The 22,932-nt window shown below is 40.7% G+C and overlaps 2 protein-coding genes across 3 annotated transcripts in view; both read right to left on the reverse strand.

Moving 5' to 3' along the window:
* Positions 1-663, reverse strand: part of TARS2 (threonyl-tRNA synthetase 2, mitochondrial) — a 44,774-nt gene extending 44,111 nt beyond the window's left edge. Inside the window, exon 1 of one of the 2 annotated variants that reach the window (XM_033924061.1) lies at positions 527-663. In XM_033924061.1, coding sequence (XP_033779952.1) covers positions 527-595 — 69 coding nt within the window. In that variant the 5' untranslated portion in view covers positions 596-663. Of the gene's footprint in view, positions 1-523 lie in introns of both variants that reach the window. The other variant, XM_033924060.1, reaches the window with a different exon arrangement.
* Positions 1-22,932, reverse strand: part of RPRD2 (regulation of nuclear pre-mRNA domain containing 2) — a 95,932-nt gene that overhangs the window by 6,216 nt on the left and 66,784 nt on the right. The gene's annotated exons all lie outside the window — the stretch shown is intronic.

Here is a 22,932-nt window from a genome sequence, read left to right on the forward strand (position 1 = left end):
TCCTATCCCATTTAGTAAAGCTGTCTCTTATAGATTCCTATCCCATTTAGTAAAGCTGTCTCTTATAGATTCCTATCCCATTTAGTAAAGCTGTCTCTTATAGATTCCTATCCCATTTAGTAAAGCTGTCTCTTAGATTCCTATCCCATTTAGTAAAGCTGTCTCTTATAGATTCCTATCCCATTTAGTAAAGCTGTCTCTTATAGATTCCTATCCCATTTAGTAAAGCTGTCTCTTATAGATTCCTATCCCATTTAGTAAAGCTGTCTCTTAGATTCCTATCCCATTTAGTAAAGCTGTCTCTTATAGATTCCTATCCCATTTAGTAAAGCTGTCTCTTATAGATTCCTATCCCATTTAGTAAAGCTGTCTCTTATAGATTCCTATCCCATTTAGTAAAGCTGTCTCTTAGATTCCTATCCCATTTAGTAAAGCTGTCTCTTATAGATTCCTATCCCATTTTCTGCGATACAAAATGCTCTCACGGCTACAAACACTAGGGAGAAAAGGAAAAGCAAGTCACCACCGTGCAGAATCCAGGAAGCCAGCCAAAGAGCGGCTTCCGGCGACAAAAAAGCCGTCCGCAGAGCTGCATATTTCTCCAACGCCGCTTCTCCACCCTCTAGCCCCGCCCAGACCGGAAGCCGACCCCGCCTCCACTCTGCGCACCAGCGGGCGCCGATTGGTGAACTACCAGAAGCGCCTGCGCACTCGTCCTCTTTTGACAGCTTTTTTTTTTCCACCAGGAAAGCAAAGGCTCCCGCTTTCCCCACGTCTGGCTGAATTCTGCTAGCGCCCCCAACAGTATCCTGCTGAGAACATCCTTTACCACGGTCTAGGTCCTAGGACGAAGGGTTCTCGTTCTACCTCTCTAATCAGGCTCCTAAATGGGGAAGACAAAGCGAACTGCAAGGATTTCCGTTCTTGAGAAGGACGCCCAAAAGGCCCAGGGTCTACAATCTACACTTTTATTTCAAAGGTCCATAATCTAGCCCTTGTCAAAGCCACAGAACTCGAAAATTGTGAATTTGCCGTTTAGCAAACGTACCCTGCTGTCTTCAGTGACAGACAGTTCTGTTTTTAGTATAGTCACACTGAATATGCATAAATTACCTCCATAGACTGAAAACCTAGCAATTCTCTTGGGTCACCTACTCAAACTCGGAATCAGAACTGGCCGGTCCAATTTTAATTGCAAACTGCTTACATTGCTTTTGTAATGAGTTAAATAAATCTGTACTGCCACTCTCAAGAGATGAGTCTATTCCCAGAGCAGCCCGAGTTGGGACTACACGGCAAGACCTAATGGCAAAACTGACCTTAAAGAAGCTGGGCTGGGACCTATGGCTAGCACTGTCCCTGTATAGCAAAAATGGACTTGTGCAGACTACACACCTACCCCTCTGAAAGTACCCCTAGAACATGGGACAGTCCTAAAGGTTCCAGCTCCTATGGCTACTCTGCTTTCTTGTCTGTTCTACAATACCAACAGAAAATTAAGCATAGTGAAAACAGAGAAACATACATAGACATATGGCTTTGTTAAGAAAATGAGCTAAAGCATTGAAAAAAATTTATTTACATATTCACTCCTGAGCTCCACATACTTATGACTCTGTTGTTCTAAGTTCTTTAACCCATCCAAGAAAAAAATATTTTGGTTGTGCTGCAAACCATTTGTTTGTACCCAATATACAAGGTGCTACCTAAAAGTTTGGGGAATTCAATTGTTAAAAAAAAAAAAAATGCTTACAGAAACTTCTAGGCTACTTTCCACCGTCTCCTTCGAAGTAGGCCCCTTGAGAATGTATAGAGCGATCCCAGCATTTTTCCATAAGTCCATGCATCTATGGAAGTCATCTTGGGTGAGTGCCTTGAGGCCCAGTCGTAATTTTATTTTGGGGAATAGGAAAAAGATCACAGGGGGCAAGGTTAGGCGAATAGGGAGGATGCGTAATCACTGTAATGTTTCTGGAAGTTCCAAACAGACAAACGCAATGGGCCTTCTATTCACTGGTTAGCAGTCTTGGCATAAATTTCGCACAAATGCGTCTCATGTTCAATTCGTCTGACAAAATTCGTTGAACTGTCCTGTTTGCCTATGATCTGCAAGGATAGTCTCACAAACTTTTGCTATAGTTTCCGGTGTTGTGCTTGTTAACAGTCGTCCGGGACGGTCATCGTTGTGCACAGATGATCTTAGATGCTTGAAGCGTTTGTACCAAAGAAAGGTTTTGCTTTGGCACATGGCATTATCTCCAAAAGCTTCCTAGAGCATACAATGGGTTGCTGCAGCAGTTTTTTAAAGTTTGAAACAAAATTTGATGCAGATTCTCTGCTCAGTGAAATCTGTCATATCGAAATCCGAGTCACTAAAACACAACCTTACAAAATTGCACAGAACAAAAACAACGCAACCACTTAGCTGCACACCGATTGGCACACAGATTCACAAAGCATAGTGCTAGACACCTCTAGCAGTGGAAGGGCATACTATATCCAGTTCGAGCGCACTGTTCACATTCCCTGAACTTTTGGGTAGCACCTCGAACAGTAGCATCCTCAATGCTTGAAAACTTTCTTCCCTTGTGTTTCTTGAGGTTAGGAAAGAGGTAAGTAATCTGAAGGGGCCAATTCAGGTGAGTAGACTGAGTGTTTCAGAGTGAAGATCTGCCAATTTATAATGCGTAATGGCCTCCTTGTGAGCAGCAGCAGCGTCTCGAAGAAACAAAATTCATATCAAAAGCTTGCCTCAGTGGTTGGAGACCAGTTGCTGCTTCAGTTTGTCGAGAAGCACAATGTAGTACTTTGCTGTGAAGGTTCCGCCCTTTTACAGATAATCTACAAGCAAAATCCCATCTTTGTCCCAGAAGATATACGCTAACTTACTTAATGATTTCTGTCTCGTGAACTTCTTGGGACATGGGGAACCACCATGTCTCCATTCTTCAAATTTTGTCTCTGGGTCGTATAGTAACATGGAGTGGCATAATAAAAAAAAAGTAAGTCCATTTTAGGCCTAGAGCACTAGTTGCCTGAAGTCGGCAGCATCTAAAGTCCATCCTCAAAAAATACATCCAAATTTTTTTTTTCAAAGAATTATACGTCCAGCTATTTGATCGTCCAGACTGCTAAGTCGTCTATCTTTATACCGCATTCACATCCAAAAAATCATCCAAGTCCAAAATGCCTAGAACAAGACCTTTTGGACATGGGAGGGGTCAGCAAAGTGATGGACTGGCCACTTGAACCTTTAGAGAAGAAACCGCCAGTCCCATGTCCACATCCTCCTGAAGAAAAGACCACTGCTGGCACAGAAGCCCTGGGAGGGTCCAGCTTCTCCTTGTGACACCAGTGTTGGAAGGAATCCCATGCCTTGGTGTAAGCAGCAGACATGACAGGTTTCCTTGCCCTCAGAAGTATACACACCACCAAATCTGAATAGCCATTCCAGCTCGAGGCCGAGTGCTCAAAAGCCATGCTGTAAGACCAAAGTGCTCCAGATCTTGCAACTCGATTAGACCCTGAGAGAGGAGTCCCCTGAGCAGCTGAACCCTCAGGGGGAGACTGTCCTGAAGATGTAGCAGGTCCACATAACATGGGTGCTAGGGCTAATCCAAAGCTACCAGGACAACACATCCCGGGTGCCTGGCTACTCTTCTCAAGACTCTGCCTATCATGAGCCAAGGAGGGAAAACAAAGGAGTTTGCCTGCTGGCCAAGACTGCACCAGGTTGTTGATACTTGTACTTCCGTGCTCATATATGTGACTAAAGATGCGGACTGTTTTCTTGTTCTTCATCATCACGATGTCGAACGTAGGGCTGCCCCAGTGATCAATGATCTGAAACACCCAAGAGACCACTCTCCTGAATCAAGTGTGTGCCTGCTGAGAAGGTCTGCCTGTACATTTTACACTCCGGCGATGTAAGTCGCTGAAATGGCCAATTGATGAGCATCTACCCAATGGAAAAGGGCTTTCGCCTCCCTCTGGAGCCCAACACTCCTGAGTGCCACCTTGCCTTTTGACATAAGCCACTGTCAAGACATTGTCTGAAAACACTCTGCTCACCCTGTTCTTCAGCCATGGCTGAAACTGCTTCAGCGCTAGATGGATAGCTCAGAGCTCCAGCCTGTTGAGGGACTAACAGCGCTGAGATGGAGACCACTGCCCCTGAACTGGATGGTCACCGCAGTGCACTCCCAGCCCAAAAGTCTGGCATCTGGCATCAGTGTGGTCCAAGAATCAATCTGAAGAAGCATCCCTAAGGAAAAAGACTGTGGACATAGCCACAAGGCCATGCTGCAGTGGGCTGCTGTCATCCAGGGTAGAAAAGCATGCAGGATCCCTCTGCGGGGACAAGCGAGACAGAAAGGAGTGTTTGAGAGGACACATATGTGCTCTCGCCCAAGGCACCACCTCTAATGAGGCAGCCATTGAACCCAGAACTTGAAGATAGACCCGGGCTGATGGAATCTATTATGCCTGCAAGGCTGAAATTTGACTCCAAAGCTTCTGTTTGCATATCTCTGGAATAAACTCTTGGCCTTTCTCCGTATTGAATAAGACCCTCAGGTATGCCAATGACTGAACTGGCTGCAATTGGCTCTTTTTCAAGTTGACAATACAAGCCAGACTCTGAAGGATTGCCAGGATGGTCATAGAAACATAGAAATTGACGGCAGAAAAGGGCCATAGCCCATCGAGTCTGCCCATACCAGTGACCCTCTCCCTGATTCTTACTCTCCTAGAGATCCCACATGAATATCCCATTTCCTCTTGAAATCTAACACGCTGCTGGCCTCAATCACCCGCTGAGGCAGCTCGTTCCAATGATCGACCACCCTCTCGGTGAAGAAGTACTTCCTAGCATCACCCTGAAATTTCCCTCCTCTGATTTTCAGCGAATGTCCTCTGGTTACCGAGGGCCCCGTAAGACTGAAGATATCATCTTTCACCACTATACGCCCAGTAATATACTTGAAGGTTTCAATCATGTCTCCTCTCTGTCTTCGCTCCTCCAATGAGTACATCCGCAGTTTTTTTAACCTTTCTTCATACGTGAGATCCCTGAGCCCCAAAACCATCCTGGTAGCCATTCGCTGAACCGACTCAATTCTCAACACATCTTTTCGGTAGTGTGGTCTCCAGAATTGAACACAATACTCGAGATGAGGTCTCACCATGGATCTGTACAGTGGCATTATTACTTCAGGTTTTCTGCTGACAAAACCCCTACGGATACAGCCCATCATTTGTCTTGCCTTGGACGAAGCCTTCTCTACTTGATTGGCAGCCTTCATATCGTCGCTAATGATCACTCCTAAATCACGTTCCATCGTGGTCCTGGACAAGGTTTCACCATTTAGTGTGTAAGTTCTGTGTGGATTTTTTTTGCCTAGATGCATTATTTTACATTTTTTAGCATTGAAGCCTAGCTGCCAAGTTGATGACCACTGCTCGAGCTGTCTTAGGTCCTGCGTCATAAAGTCAGGCACACTGCTTTTGCCAACTATGTTGCATAGTTTGGCATCGTCGGCAAACAGTGATACTTTTCCTCTAAGTGGTCTGCACTGCTTTCTCCCTCAAAGAGGCTCTGATGATCCATCCGTCCAAATAAGGGTGGACAAGCTAACACATCTTGTGGAGGTGGGCCACCTCCACTAACATCACCTTGGTGAAGGTCCATGGAGTCATGTCAAGAATGAAGGGCAGAGCCGTGAACTGAAAATGCTGTTCCAGGACATGAAAATGAAGGAAATACCTATGATCCACAAATATGGGAATGTGTAGATATGCCTGTCAGATCCAAAGCTGCCAGAACTCCACCTGTTGAACTGAAGCAATGAGCATTTCCATACGAAAACGAGGTATTATGAGAGCCGCGTTGATGTACTTGAGGTCCAGGATTGACCTCCAATCCTCTGACCTTTCTTGGACATGACAAAGTATATGGAATATCTGCTGGAGTCCAAGTCTGCATCAGGCACACGTTTGAGCACTTAAAAATGAAATAATCTGTTTAGGGTAGTCTGGACATAGACAGCTCTTTCTTGTCAGCCCACTGGGGAGTCCACAAACCAGGCAAAGAGGGAACAGGCAAAATCCAATTTACAGCCATCCCTGATAACCTCCAGCACCCATTGGTCTGACGTGATAGCTTCCCATGCCTCCAGGAAATCCCGAAACCTGCCTCCAATCTTGCAAGGAGGGGCTAGAAGCTTAGTGTCATTGGGATTTTTTGGGCTGCCCACCTGGATAGGAGGTGGTGCCCTGGGACTTTCTATTCCCTCTGAACCTCTGCCATGGCCTCAAAAGAACCCACGGATTTTCCCTTTCATAGTAATATAGTAAATGACAGCAGATAAAGAACTGAACGGTCCATCCAGTCTGCTCAACAGTCACACTCATACATTCATGTTTAAATTGTTTGATTAAAAAAAATATTTATGTGCAATAGACCATAGAAGTGCCCCAACACTTGTAGGTTCCCACTGCTGGATTTGCCATTGAAGTTCACTCCAGCCTATCCTGACAATCCTGTCACTGAAGCCTCTATCAAAGCACTCCCCAACTCATTTTAAAACAAATCACCATATACAGGTTGTCCATATATGGGGTACTGGCCTTAATTTGTTTTATACCATTCATGTTTTAATTAGAGATCCCACTTTTTTTTTTTTAAGACAATGGTGGTGAACAGCATGCACTAGTAGCTTGGATAAGGGTAAAATGGAGACAGGATGATAGTTGGAAGGGCAGGTAGGATCCAACAAGAGTTTTTTGAAGAACATATAACAGCATGTTTGAAGGCATCGGGTACAATTATGTAGAAGAGTGATTAGTTGAGGATATGGCAGATAGAGGTATGTAGATGGGTGGGGAGGGAATCAGAGGAACAGTTTAAAGGAGGAAATAAATTGTGCAGTTTTCTCCTCAGTAATTTCAGGAAAAGAAAATAAGGCAGCAAGGTCCAAAGGAGGTGTTGGTAGAGCAGAATGGGGGAGGTGGCTTGGTTGAGAACTCAAGGTTAATTTTGTGAATCTTGATGTAGAAGCAGTCAGCCATAGTATACTACTAACATAAAACTAAGAAGAGAGAATATGATAAAATAAAGAAAGCAGATTAAAAATGCTAAAAGTAGCAGGTACATGGACTTAAAAGGACTGCTCAGAATTACCCATACAGGAAGGTAAAGTATAATATAAACCCCAAATAAGATAAAGCATCTGACAAAATGGCATACTATTTGAAAACCACATATAAACATGGAAAGAACCATCTTAGGAAAATAGAGAGTCAGAAATTACAAACCAGATAAACTTTTAATGCCACAGTGAAATGAGTAAAAAAAATTAAACAAAACAATAAAAAATATTAAACATAGAGCTATTAGATAACTGAGGATGCAGGAGAATGCATTTATCAACAAATAGAAACATAAAAACCATGACGGCAGATAAAGGCCAAATGACCCATCTACTCTGCCCATCCACAGTAACTATTATCTCTTTCTCTCTCTCAGAGATCCCACGTGCCTATCCCAGGCTCTCCTTGAATTCAGTCACAGTCTCTGTTTCCACCACCTCTTCCGGAGACTGTTCCATTCATCTACCACCCTTTCTGTAAAAAAGTATTTCCTCAGATTACTTCGGAGCCTATCACCTCTTAACATCATCCTATGCCCTCTCATTGCAGTTTCCTTTCAAATGAAAGACTCGACTTATGCACATTTATATTATGTAGGTATTTAAACGTTTCTCCCACCTTTCCTCCAATGTATACAGATTGAGATCTTTAAGTCTGTCCCCATACGCCTTATCACGAAGACCACACACCATTTTAGTATGAGGTTGGGAACCAAAAGAGGAATGAAGAGGGGAACCAATGGGAGAACCATGAGGAAGTGTTCATGTGGGGGCTGTCAAGGTTATGAGAAAGATATGTACAGGAAATAAAAATGCAGTATTAGGAAGTTATAGAAAGAAGGGATTAGGAGGCAGGGGAAGGAATGAGGCAGGGCATGGTAGTTAGGAAATGAGATGGAAAGTTGATAGTTAAAAAGTAAGTAGATGAAGTAATGTGGGATGAGGAATTGGATGAAATCTGAGATGACAGAGGCAGAAAACGAAAGGGAGGATAAAAGCTAAAACAGAAAGATTAATGACAAAGACAAAAGTAATAAGGAAATTAAACAAGGAAAAGAGCAGAAGTCAGACAAGAAAGCAGCATGGTCCGAAGGTAGGAAAAAGTGTTTATTTTGAATTTACTAACTATATTGGTTTAGGAAATGTACATTGTGGATGTCTTTGTATTATGTTCAGTAAAAGAGGACATGCATGTTTTTATTTCTCCCAATGCAATGCTACTGGAAATGTCCAGTCTTCTAACTTGTAATCCGCTTAGAACCGCAAGGCACAAGCGGAATAGAAATCACTAATGTAATGTAATGTAATGTCTAGTTTGATTTCTTGGGGTTCCAAGATCAATTTTTCTTTATAATTATATTTCTAATTTGTGATCTCATTCTGTATTTGCTGAAAGTCTGTATCTGTTTTGCATATGACTGAGGTACAGTATTCTTTGGGCATGTAGCTTCTTGTAAAGATATGTAGTTGTTCACTAGTCTTATTTTGCCAGATGTATAAGTATTTTTGGGCATAGTGTATATTTCTAGTGCTGTCTATTCATATGCAGGGTTCTTGCTACTTCAACCATAGAAACTAGTGCTAGGATTTTTAAGGTTTTGTATTTCACAATGTGCTTAATTGTGGAGTTTTATTTTACTAATATTTTTTAAATGATGCTTTCTATGTTCTTTTGTGGCCACCTTTGAAGTGTATTGTTGCCTTTTTGCCCATTTGTGTCTTCAATAAAAATATTAAATCTTAAAGACAATAATAAAAAGATATGTAATTATTAAACTTTAAACAATCTTAATATTTGTTTGTTAATCTATATTATCTCCTCTCCATAAAATAACTGGTGTGCCTTGTCAGTGTACTGAGAAAAAAAGGGATGAGAATCACTGAGATGAACAGTGGGATATATATACTAGGCAAGGTACTGATTAACTTAACAATTTGAAAATATGATCATATTTGAAGATGGAATAAACCCTCAAAGAATTTTAAACACAAGTTATCTAGTAGGAACTGCTCACTCCATTGCTCCAGGTACAAAATAAGTAATTGTATATATGTAAACTTCTTCAATTGTAATCAAAGGTAGTATATGAAACCCCATCCCTTTCCCAATAATAATGGACATTGCATGACTAATAATCTAAATGGTAAATTTAATTTAATGTGGACAATACGAAGTGCCACACACAAGGAAAAAAAATTATAAATATGGGCATGCAACGCTAAGTTCTATATTAGGAGTCACACTCCAAGAAAAGAAGTGTTGAAATTTGTAAGCTCATTTTGTATAAGTACAAAAAAGAAAGAATTTTAGAAATTACTTTGAAAAGAATAGAAAATAAAGTGGAGTTGCTTACCTGTAATGGGGATTTTCAGTACATAGCAGGCTAATACACTAATGCAAACAAGTAATGGTGCTATCAGTCCGCTCAAGAACATTTGCTCTTCTAGAGCCCAGATGTTCTTGTGACACTGCATCCTCCATTACAGGTAAGCAACTCTGCTCTGTCAACAAGCAGGATAGATGCAGTCACACAATTGACAACTATCAAGCTGAGCCAGAAACAGAGTCAGAAAAACTAGGGTGGAGTTGAAGATGACACAAACAGGTTTTAGAGTATGTCTGAAGTTCCGTACAGATATGAAGGTTAGTTGACAACCTTCTCTGGAGGTATGAACTAGGGACAAAGTAGCAGAATCCTATACAACTATTATAGATAACTGCATTTGGCACATTAGTGCACCAATTTTGTTTAGGTATGATATTGCTGCCTGGTGTTAGCACAAAGTAATGAAGAGTGTCTATTTGGTGACACATATCAAATCTATTCACAAGTTTTAAAGATATAAACATCACAATCAAAGAGATAAAGCTCACCTGCAGGTAAGTGTGCAATGCTGCTTCTCTATTGTATATATATGATCTTGCAAAGATGGGCAGCACAGTGGATTTATTGAAATGAAAATCTCTCAATTCCTTTTGGAAGAACTGAGTGGATATATTACCCAGATAACACAGAATTTAAGGATATGAAGGCTTGAATTTTAGTTTTCTGCCAGAAGTGACAGCTATCAAAAAATATATTTTGAGAGGGATTTAAATGATACTTATTCTATCAGAGGGTCTTCATAGGCTATGAGGGAACATTGAGTCAGATTGGGTGACCATTAAATTTCTCATTAAGCTAGGAATGAACAGGTAAGTGAAGATGTACTTTCCTTCCACATGGCCACAGGTTGCTGTGACATTGAGGAAAAATTATTTCAAATTAATCTTTAACCCTACAGGGCAGGGCAGATGTGGAGAACTATGGTAGCAGAACTAGTATCATTATAAACAGTTCTCTTTCTATGGCATTATTGGATGGAGCCCATTTTAACTGGCATTATTTTCATGTCAACTAATCTTCATGTGGACTGCTTCTTGGAGGCTATTGGGATTGCCTTGTCTTGTAAGGAAGATATCCATGCTTTCGGCAATAAAGACATGAGACACAGCTTCCCCCTGTTGTGGCAGGAGGGAAGTATGGAGCCTAAGTAGATACGCTGCCAATGTTATTTAAACAATTAAACCAAATCTGGTGAGATTACTATGGTTTATATAGATCAGAAATCTTAGATACAAATCAGTAGAAACGTGTGGTCTCTTCTCTGACCCCAATGTATAGCTATTCAAAGACAGAAATTTTTGATTTTGGTGGGCTACAGAGGACCCCTTTTTGAAATAAGCTGTAAGCAACATCCTGGTTGAGGGATTCAGCATGCAACTTATTTTGTTCATGTTTTGGTCACCTGGTAAGGTTGGAGGAAAATGCTCAGGGAAATTATAAGGTTCCACATTGTTTTCTAGCATTTCCTGCAGGAGCCAGACCTACTTGCTTATAGTATCCTTTCTCAAGATCCAATTCTTTAACATTTCTTATGAATAGACAATAACTCATAACTTCAGATAATTGAAATGGAAGTGTCTGTAGCAAACTCACATGCCCTGAATGTGAAGAGAAGATAGTTTTCCATACTTGTGTTGGATATCTCTGTGTCACTGTCATAACCTATTGGAAAAGCTGGAAGGAGCTCTCCACTTGAAAAATCCACACACCTAACATAATAGAGAGCACTAGCTAGATCAGTGTCTCAAACATTTTTAGCTCTGGCACACTAAGCGGAGCAAATTGTTTTATGACACATTATAATTGAAATTAAATAAATAACTCAAATTTTTATAAAGTTCTTTACACTACATATGGGTAATTATAAAAACAGTGAAACTAAAGTAGATAGAATTGTTAATCAATGCGATGGATGTGCTTGTTTATGAGTGCAAATTAACTCAAAGCATGGTTCAATAGTCAACAAGCAAACACGCATTTCATCATCCACCATCTGCAATCGTTCTCTTTTTTTTTTGATTTGTCACAACCAAAAATCCAAGTTCGTAAAGCCAAGAAGATCCAAACAGTAACAAAGCCTTGATTGCTTTGTTGCTCAAGTTAGGCTAACTACAGCATAAAAAAATAAAATATAAGAATTGCCGCTGCTGGGTCAGATCAGTGGTCCATTGTGCCCAGCAGCCCACTCACGCGGCGGCCCTTAGGTCAAAGACCAGTGCCCTATTAGTCTAGCCTTATTTGCCATTTCAAGGACCAATCACGTCAAAGAATGATGCTTGTCTGGATGGCTGTATCCTTATGCACAGATGCTCATAACATTGACACACACTTGCATACATGATGTTCATGTCATCTATTCTTCTTATGAAGGGAATTTATAAAATTCTGGAATCTCTTCAGGGCACACCACTGTGCCTTGGCAAACAGTTTGAGAGAAACTGGAATGTCAACTGGTAGTGTAGCTCATTTCTAGTTTTACAATATTGATTGTGGTCTTCTCTCTCCAAATTCTGTGGATACTTTCAGCAGAGACACTGTGAAGAGAGGCTATTCTTTGGTAGGTAACAAAGCATCAGCTTGGATGTGATGAGATGAACATTATGAATTTTCATAGTTTGAATGAAGATTACTGTTCACTTCTGTAATGATTCCATAGCTATTTGGAGAAAATGATAGGCCTCTGTTGCAAGTGTATCAGCCAGTTATTTCCTACTCTGCATAGGTGGGGTGCTGTATATGCAAACCATTTTATGAAGACTTTTGGCACTGAAAACAGGCTGAAGCGGAAAATGCTGCACCAGTAGTGTTCATCCAGAAAGATATACCAAACTAATTTCCACTGTTAAATATAGATGGGGCTATGAACAAGTGTCCTTGAGATCTAACAAAACTAATTTTTGTAATAGAGTACACAGAGATCGTATAGATTTAAGAAGGGTCTTAGTCCACCCATTTTGAGGGAAATGATAAATTATTTGGAACAGAAGCTCTGCTAGAATTGTTTGTAATGGGATTACAAGATATTGATGGCTGGGGCACAACATGGTGGGAGTCAAGTTTATTTCTTAGCTGTCCAAAATAACGAGGTGCAATGTTTTCCTGAAAAAGTCAAAATCCAACTGGGGGACAATAAAAAAATTGGCCATTTGAAGAAAAAAAACAAAAAAACAGGAGAGCTCTTTGGATTAGACTAAGTGGAAGTAAATTATTGCTTTATTTCCCTTGGTTTCTATCTTTTTATGTACATTTGTGTTGTCATCCAGGGGCATGAAAGTAATGTAATGTAATGTAATGTAATTTATTTCTTATATACCGCTACATCCGTTAGGTTCTAAGCGGTTTACAGAAAATATACATTAAGATTAGAAATAAGAAAGGTACTTGAAAAATTCCCTTACTGTCCCGAAGGCTCACAATCTAACTAAAGTACCTGGAGGGTAATAGAGAAGTGAAAAGTAGAATTAGAGGAAAAATAAAAATAAAATAAACATTTTAACAAGACAGCATTGATCTAAATACTTTGGAAGGTAGAAGAGAGGAGAGAAAGGAATAGAAGCAGAAGGGGGAGCCGTTGAACAGTAGAATTCTGGAGAAATTTAAATGATAGAAATAGAACAAAACAAAGACAAAAGGCAAAACAATAGATAAGATTAAAGATAAATCATAAGCTGGAAAGAAAAAATAAAATAAAACTTTGTCTTCAATCCACGGTTTCAGCGTCAGTGATGAAGTGGAGCAAGTAAGTTTAGGAGGAGCGATTGACGTTTCCAGAAAGGGCTTCTTCAGGGAAGAGACTTGGCAGACAGTCCCAGGATGCCTATGTCTCCTCCCCTGCGATGTTCTCCCATCCATGCATTCCCTCCCAGACACACTGCCCGTGCCCCAGCCGCTCCAAGGAGGCTGCCCCATATGAGGCCCACGGTGAATGCAGGATTCTCTCCTCTGCGGGAAAGCCGCCCGGAGCCGACAGTCGATCTTCTTAGCGGATTGCATGGGGGGAAGAGTTCACACTCTTGGTAGGATCGGGTCTGTGTGCTCTCGGTGGTTGTGGCTGGTCTCGTTGCTGCTTAGGTGTAAAAGCAGTTGATCTCCACTGCTGCTGATATTTAAAAGTGTACTTAATATTCATTAAGAGCATAGCGTGGTTTTTTGAGCAATGTATTAAAGTGACCTGACAGTTGTCTAGATAATTCCAGTATGATGATCAACTTTTTTTTTGTAAAAGAAAAAAAGGATTGTCCCATAGATATGTGGGCATCTGTAAGTCATCCATGGGCATCTTCAAGTAGGTCTGAAGTTCATTCATGCTGTTCTGCATGCATCTATGGCTACTGATGTCATTCTAGATCATAAGACCATAGGTTGAATGTATGAAGTTAATTCCATACTCCATCTTGCGGTGGAGCTAGGTGAACTGACTTTCAAGTCACACTGGCAGCAATAGCAGGACAGATAGCTTTTAAAAAGAATGTTAGTACATCATTTGTAGTTGAAAAGCAATTCTGCAATTTAATGCAGCGTGTTCTGCTCCCACTTTATGTGGGCATTTACTCAGTTTCTTGTATATGAACAAGTTTAAGTGTTTATGTTAAGATGTAATTCCCAGAGGGCTTTGCTTCTCCCAGAGAGCTTAAGTCTGCCCTTCTTCTTCAAAGAGAGAACAGTTGCCATATTTGTAGACCGCATGGCTGTAAGAAAACCTGAGTCTAGCATTGATCACACTTTATTTTTAACACAGCTTAGTTTTATATCTAAGTCTGAAGAACAGTGTTATTTTCACAAGGTGTGAACACACTCCCAACTCCCTTTTTGAATAGAAGGGGCTGGTAGAGTAAGAAGATTCTGAGACAAAGTTGAACTGCCTTGACGTCTTAAATTGTGTTTATTCTTTACTTCACGTTATTAAAGTTGTTCAAAAACAAAGGCCCTTTATAGCCAGCAAGGAACTATAGAGACAGAAAATAAAATGAGAACAGGATAGAGTGGCAGATGAGGCCGCTGAGTGCAGGGCAGTGGAAAAGGCTGAGGCCGCTGCATGCGGGAAGAATGAAGCCACCACAGAGCACAAAAAAGCAGAGCTGGAAACTGCCTTGAAGGTGCTACAGAAGGAAATGTCTGCCACTGAGGTGTATCTTAAGGTGGTGGAGGAAGCCACAGGAGATGATGGTGGAGAGAGTCAGCATAGCCATATCCAATGGGAAGAACCTACACAGCATACATTAAAATACATGAAGGCCCAGGCCTCCGGGCAGGAGAGCAATCACAGTCTGACTACTCAGAGGAGTCACCAGATGAAGGGAAAGTGAATTTCTCAGCAGCGGAGTCAAGATCGCCTGAGAGAAGCTTAAGGTGGAGCACACCATGGAGACAAAACAAAAATCTTTCAATTATTGCTCAAACAAGATCCTCCCTTCCTATTGTACTTTCTTTAAATGACTTACTATTCTACGAGGGTTATTTCATAAATAATGCAAACTATTTTTTAAAAATTTACATGTTTTATTTTTTTTCCCCCCAAGTATTTCTTTACAATCCTTCAATATAGTCTCCCTGCTTTGCAGTGACCAAGTCCCAACATCCGGGAAGCTTCATTATTTCATCCAAGACACCATTTTAGTTCAGTTGCAGAATGGCTTGGGTACCAGCAGAAGAAAGCTCTTCCAGAGATTCAAAATGATGTCCACACATAGGTTGTTTCAACTTTGGAAATAGGTCAAAGGCTGGTGGTCGCATGTCTGGACTGTAGGGAGCATGAGGTAACACACCTCCCAGCCGTATTTGTGTAGTTTTCAATGAGATTCCCTATGTGCGAGTAAGAGTTGTCGTGAAGAATGAGTGGCCCAGTCAAGAGCAACTGAGGTCGGGTTTTGTGTATTTTTCTGCACATTTTTTGCAAAAAAAATCACGATAATACACTGCTGTGACACTTCTTCCACATGGAACTTTGTCTTTGATGCTGATGTCTTCATGATCATAAGCAAAAATCATCATTTGACTTTTGATTGAGCTCATCAAAATATTTCTGGTCGTGGGGAAGATGGAATTCTCCACTCGTCATTGAAAAACTATACAAATACGGCTGGGAGGTGTTACCTCATGCTCCCTACAGTCCAGACATAAGTCCATCAGACTTGAACCCTTTTCCAAAGTTGAAACAACCTATGCATGGACATCATTTTCCATCTCTGGAAGAGCTTTATTCCGCCGATACCCGAGCCATTCGGCAACTGAACAAAACGGTGTCGGATGGAATGAAGCTTCCCGGACGTTGGGACTCGGTCATTGCAAAATAGGGAGACTATATTGAAGGATTGTAAACAAATACTTGAAAAAAAAACCCAAACATGTAAACTTTAAAAAAAACTAGTGTGCATTATTTATGAAATGACCTTCATTATATATATTTTTTTTATTACAATGGTCCTTACACAAGCATGCACTCAGATGCACTGCCACTGGCTTTCACTCCAGAAAGGTTCCTCAAGAACACTTAATCTCAAGAACAGACTCTGAAGCCATACAGGAACCTGACTCCAATGAAGTTCGAGCAGCCTCATTCCCCTCAGCACACTGTGATTAAGAGGAATGCAACATGTCTTACTCCGTACCTGTCTATGGAAGACAGCAACGAGTAGTCAGCCACAGTTATCCAACACCATCCCTGTAGGGATCTCAGAAAGAGATCTAGCAACACCCAATTCAATGACAACTCAGAGAGGTACCATGGGTGGAAAGCTGACTTTCATTATGCCATATCAATCATAAAGCCAAACTCCAAGGCAAAAAATGAATCTGATAAGATGGTTGGGGCCTGAATCATCAGAAAAGATTTTTTTTTAAAAAGTCCGAAAGATGCATTCCGGCATGATAATGCTCAGGGCTTGAAGGAGAGGTCAGAGAGGCTCAAGCAATGGAACAGCAATCTAGAAACCATCCAGCATTAATGAACAGAATACATAACTTTCCAAAACTCACCAGCAAAGACCATGACAAGCTGCTGGATTTGAGAGAACTCCTCCAAGAACTGGAACAACTTAAAATCAATATAAGCCTTCCAGGCCTGAACTACCTAGACATCTCATATAGCATAAAGAAGTTCACATCAAAGCTGCCATACGATATCAATCACAAATGGTCAGCTCTAGGTATGCAATATAAGGATAATCAAGGGAGGTTCCTGCCATTTACTCTTTACAAACTTCATTAGAAAGTTGGTGAAAATAAGAAATCATCCCCGTTTTAGGAATGATACACCTGATCAAGGGAATACAGACCACTTCCAGAATGAAAAGCCAGTCAAAAGGTATGGCAACTCTGATATAAAATCTGTAGATGTGCTACCCACAGATCAATCAACAGACTGTCCTCCTATGACAAAAAAATAGAGGACCCAGAAAGACAATTTCCAATATAAAGGAAACCACATCCTCTTCAGAAATGTAGAAGGTTCAAGGAGAAAACCTTGAGAGTGAAAAGAACTGCTGAGAAAATACCAAATCTGCTATAAGTATTGCTCTTCAACCAAGCACATGGCTAAAGACTGTAAAGCAGTCATTAAGTGCATAGTGTGTGATAGTGACCAACACATCAGTGCCTTACATCCTGGCAGTAGACTGACCTCTCCGAGGACCCCTGCTCCAGAAACAGGCCACAGTGGGAAGAAGGGGATGGAGCAAACATCACAGAAAATCACTGTGAACTGCAGAGAGATATGCGAAGGCCTCAGTGGAAGGTCATGCAGCAAAATGTGTGGTAAAAATATACCCTAAAGACCAGAAAAGGCTATGAAAATGTACATAGTCATCAATGAACAAAGCAACCAGTCCCTGGCAAGGACAGAGTTCTTTGATATGTTTAACATCCAGGGAAACCACTACTACTACTACCTTAGAGCCTGACCAGGAAGACAGGGAGGAAAGCAAGTGGTTATGTTATAGAAGCAATGGATGGCAGCATCAAGCAAGATTAACTCTAATTGAGTGCAACCAGATATCAGGGAAGAAATCCCTACACCTGAAGTTGAACAATAGTACTCTCATCTGCAACCAATAGCAGAACACCTACAGCCAGTAGAACCAAAAGCCAAGATCCTGTTTTTACTAGGAAGACACACATCAGGCCTGGTCAGAACTATCAAGTCAAAGGTGGGACCAGGTGATGCTCCATGAGCTTACCAACTTGCCCTCGGATGGGTGGTAGCAGGCGACATCTGCCTCAATGGGATGAGGAGACTAAGTGTAGCTGTGTACAAGACATGTGTCTTGGCTAATGGGCATACCACCTTATTCAAGTTTTGTCAGAACCATATGCAAGTAAAAGAAGTCTACAGTTGGAAAGAATAAGAACCTAGTTCAGTCATCTACCAGAGCACTTCACCACCAGATCATCTGGGCAATACAATGTTCCATGTCACCAAGGATGAGAAACTAACTTTCAGTTGAGGATAGTTCATCAAGATCATGGACAAGGAATTCTCAAAAGATGAGTCCAACAGTTGGGTGGGAGATTTATTAACAAGTGTGTGAGTTTGTTTGGTTATTTTCACTTTGATTAGCCTTATTTTGCACACGAGGAGACATTATGATGTACGGGGCAAACTCATTAAGGTTTCACTTATAACAACATACGAGTTGTCTGCCCGAGGGACAAAATGTTGGCAATCCTTCAAGTGCAATTCCCCAGTACTGAGGTCTTCCTCTTCACTTTTGAGTATATTCCTTTGATATTATTGCACTATTTTTCCCTTTCTAGTTTCAGTGTTTGAACTTTACAGGCTTTTTTATTTTTCCATACAACTTAGATATTTACCAATTTTTATGTATTTTTTAAAACAGGGTTTGGTAAATTTGGGTTACTTGGAAGCTATTATGAATGTGTTAACAAATTATGCATGGACACACAACATAACGTGACAGCATTGGAGCTCAAGTCATCTTTTGTCAGCTAAGTCCTTGAACGTGCCTCTGGGTAACTTTGCCCTTTTCTAAACCTGAGTTGTTCTGAGGGAGTTTTTTTTGCCAGTGAAAGTACTGAAAGCAGTTTTGATTTGTACCTTTTGGTTCTATACTGCTACATTAGTCTGAGGCTTTTTCTCCCTCTTTTTGGGTCAATGCTGGGTTTGAAGAGGGGGGAAGGGTACCTTGGTGCCACGATCACACTTTTTTGAATTACATGAAGCTATTATGAACGCCAGACCCTTAGTACTAGTGTCATCTGATCCAGACTCACCATTGATTTTGACTCCAGATACACTTCTTATACAGAAAACCAACACCAGTGCCACTCCACCTGGAGACTTTTAAGGGTGGCAACATCTACAAGTACCAGTGGAAGCAAGTGCAGCATCTTGCTGATATTTTCTGGAAACACTGGAAGAGGAAATACCGCTCTACTCTTCAACCAAATAAGTGGCAAGACAACCGGCCGAACATACAAGATCTTGTACTGAAGGACAGCCAAGCTCAGCGCAACAGGGGGCCTCTGGGCCTCATCAGCAAAAACCTTTCCCAGTGAGGACAGGAAAGTTCATAAGTTGGAGATCAAAACTGTGAACCAAGGAACAGCAAAGATCTTCATCCGACCAGTCACAGAAGTTATCTTCCTGCTTCGTGAATGAGCCGAGACGAGGCATCATGGACTGCTGTCCATTTTAGATTCAAAGATTCTCTTTTCTCTCTGTTGTGTGTTCAGTCTCTCATTACAGCTCCTGTGAGATTGCCAGAGAGGGTTCATCTGTGCATCAGAGATGACAAGACAGAGGTCAAGTCAAGCTTCAGTGACTTATGGACTTTTACAGGACTGTGTGGTATTAAGTTTAAACTGTAATATGAAGTTGTATTCAGACTAACTCACTTTCTGTACAATTGTTTGTTTACTTGGTATGTAATAATGAAAATTTACAAATAAAAAAAGTTTAAACTGTAATAGTGATATCTACAGATACCAGGCGGGAAGTGTTCTGCTCCCACTTTATGTGGGGATTTATTCAAACTTGTTCACATACAAGAAATTAAGTGTTTATTTTAAGATGTATAAGTAAGGTGTGACTGTGGCCTTAAACTCAAGAGCTTTGCTTCTCCCAAAGAGCTAGGCAACAACCATACAGCTTAAGCACACCCATCTTCTTCAGTCAGAGAATAGCTGCCATATTTGTAGTCCTCATGGCTGCCTCATGGCTGTATGAGAACCTGAGTCCAGCACTGTTCTCCCACTAGGTTTTCAGCCTTTATTTCTAACAAAACTTAGTTTTATATCTAAGTGTGGAGAACTGTGTTATTTCCACAAGGTGTAGACACACTCCCAGCTCCCTTTTTGAATAGGAAGGGCTGGTAGAATAAGAAGATTCTGTGACAAAGTTGAACTGCCTTGAATGCATCAATTGTGTTTATTCTTTACTTCATGTTATTAAAGAAAGTTGTTCAAGAACTACAGTCTGGCTGATAACACTAAGATTACAAAAGTAAGGGTTAAGTGAATAGTGTTTTGCCAGAGTCCTCCTGTTTTCAGTACAAAGCCTGAGATATCAGTGAGGAAATCTACAACTGTACAGTAAAGCTGTAGTTGTATAGTGATTTAGTCAGCACACTGCAGCCTTGAAGAACTTTGATTTTTTGGGTCTTTTCATAGCAGAGTAATAACATGGGATTTCAAACTTTAAACTGACAACTACTTTAGAAACTTTGAGTAGGAAATGTTCTCATGCATATTCTTGGGGGACATCTCCAAATGGGTTCATTTTGTGCCTAACAGTGAAGAACATCATTCCTAAGCTAGATATGTGAAGTATGATCTGTCTCTGAAATAAGTGCTCACCATAGTATTTGCATTCTGCAAGAGACCTTCCCGCTAGAATTCATAATAGTTCATAAAATATAATTTGGGTAGGCAATTTATCCAGGTGTTTGGAAATTCCTTTTGATCAAGCCTGTGGCACCCAAAAAGAATATTTCAGAATCTTTCTGCCACATTTCTTGGTCACACTTCTGGTACACTTCTGGTATCTCTCTCTCCATATGCTTCACCAAGTAACTGCCTGGGACAGGCACCTCTTATCAGTCTTTCTGGTGTTTTTCACTCTTACCACTATATTCAGTGCTGATTTCCAAACTCTTCTCATTCTTCCAAACTTTGAGTGATTCTCCCATTCTATTTAATGACTTCATTACCCTCGCTCAAGTACCATAGCATATCATATTGTTTCTTATGGTCCTGATCTTGCCCTGGAAATGGTTGGCTAGGCTGTCTTCATCAGGATGTTGTGAGAAGTCATCTGTGGTAATATCCCTAGTGGATATTAGCATATTAAAGATCCTGAAAAGACATTTGGATAAGTTCCTTAACTGATTAATCAAGGTATCATAATGAATTCTTTTAACTTAGCTGCCAGTTTGTATTTTACTTCTCTTCTCCAATTGACATGATCCTCTTTTTTATTTTTTTTTCTCCAGGCCCTCTCTCTTCTTCTTACTTTTGTCCATAAGGCTGATAGTCAGTCTGTGAACCTGGGACTATTTTTCTGTTTCACTTTTACAAGTTTAGTTGGGGCTATCTTGTCTAGGACTGATGTGAGGTACTGCCAGGAGGTTATGGTCTTATCTACATCATTCACAGGTTCCAGCTGGTCCACTTCATTCCAGAACTTCGCTGCAGCTATCTTACTCCACATCTCTCTTTATACATTTTCTTTGGTTGCTATTACTTTCACTTTAGGTACCTTAGAAGTTTAGATGATTAAACCAGATAACTGGCTCCCAACTAACATGATCTATTAAGTGAGTTCATCTAGAGATGAAATCAAAACTTTGCCCACCGTTGTCTATAGGGATGTTATCAACATTTCATTGAGTCAGTATATTCTTGAATGCAGACTTTGGGGTCATTGTCCTCCTCTAGGTGCAGGTTCAGGTCTCCAAGAATTACCAGCTCAAGAGAAGACCATGGTGAAGTGTGAGATCAGGTTAAATATTTTATCTTCCACTTGCCAGGTGGTCTGTAGATCAGAACTATATCGAAGTCTTTTCCACCTTCAGGGTGCACAAGCTGCAGACCATATATTCTAATCCCAAATCATTAGTTATCTATTAGTTTCATGGAGAGAAATGTAAGATTCTTTCGTTACTGTCCTGAGTCATGCACTTCATTTTTGATAACATAAATCAGCCCTTCCCAGTCCACATTCTTTACATTTCTTGACCCAGTGTAACCTGCATGGGTTGGAAAATTTCAACTGGACACCTTCAATAGTCAGAAATTCTATCCCGGCACATTGCTTAGATCACATCAATGAGTGCTCAATGCATATTTCCATTTTACAACACAACCTGCATATGGTGCTAAATTTCAATTGGAGGGACTCCTTCAACAGTCAAGAAATTTGATCCCAGCACATAGTTTAAATCACATTGAGTGTTCACTGCATGTCTCATACCAAATAGCCAATTCACATAGACACTGCTGGTCAACTGAGGTAGAAGAGATTTCAAAGAACAAGTGAACACATGTAGCAGTGAAGCCATTATTTTTCATGTAACCCTCATAGCCCTGTAAGGGGACATTCTTCACCATCACTGAGAAGCAAGATGTATTATTTGCTGAGCCCTGCAAGAGGAAATTCTTCATCATCATTGAGAAGCAAGATGTATTATTTGCCAAGTCATCTGATTTAACCAATGGTGCAGAAATCATGGGACTAAGGGCATTTAACATGAAGTATTCATACCACATGCAGGTTGATGATTAAATTTTTGCTTGATCCAAAAAACTTGAAGAGAGTCAAGCCATGGCTATTTGGTAAGCAGATTTCTCTCCCATACATTAAATTGAATAATCTTCTTTAAAGTGTGATTTTTTTTCACATACATTGTTCATTAGTGTTGTGTTCCTATCTACCTTGTGATTTTTGTTATGGGTGCTCTGGTGCCTCTCGGAGGCATTGTCCTTATCAGTCATTATGATATCTGTTGTCAGCACTTCACTTTGCAACAGTGATTATTTTTGTTGATGTCATTAAGGTTTATGCTGATAAATCCCAAATAGGTACCAGAGTTAAGCACCAGTATCTGCAATAGCGCCATGCTGGAGGAACATAACAAGGCAAGTCAGCTGTACAAGAGGCCTTTAAAACAGTGTTAGCACCATGGCTCAGAGAAGTGAAGCAATGGATGTTTTCCTCATAGATTATATATTTAGGCATAACAGTTTTTGTGCTAACAAATATTATAGCTTTATCTCTAGCCAAGCCTGTAAGTTGAAGAACCTAACTGAAAAGTAAGAGTATAGGTCTTCAGCAATTTTATGTCAACTCTACAGTCTCAACCTGTTTCTTGGACTAACTCAAGAAATTTAATTTTTTTAGGGGGGAGAGAATCCTTCTGTTTTCCCTTGCCCTCAGCGACACG

This window comes from Geotrypetes seraphini, chromosome 16 (assembly GCF_902459505.1).
Source record: "Geotrypetes seraphini chromosome 16, aGeoSer1.1, whole genome shotgun sequence".
NCBI lineage: Eukaryota > Metazoa > Chordata > Amphibia > Gymnophiona > Dermophiidae > Geotrypetes > Geotrypetes seraphini.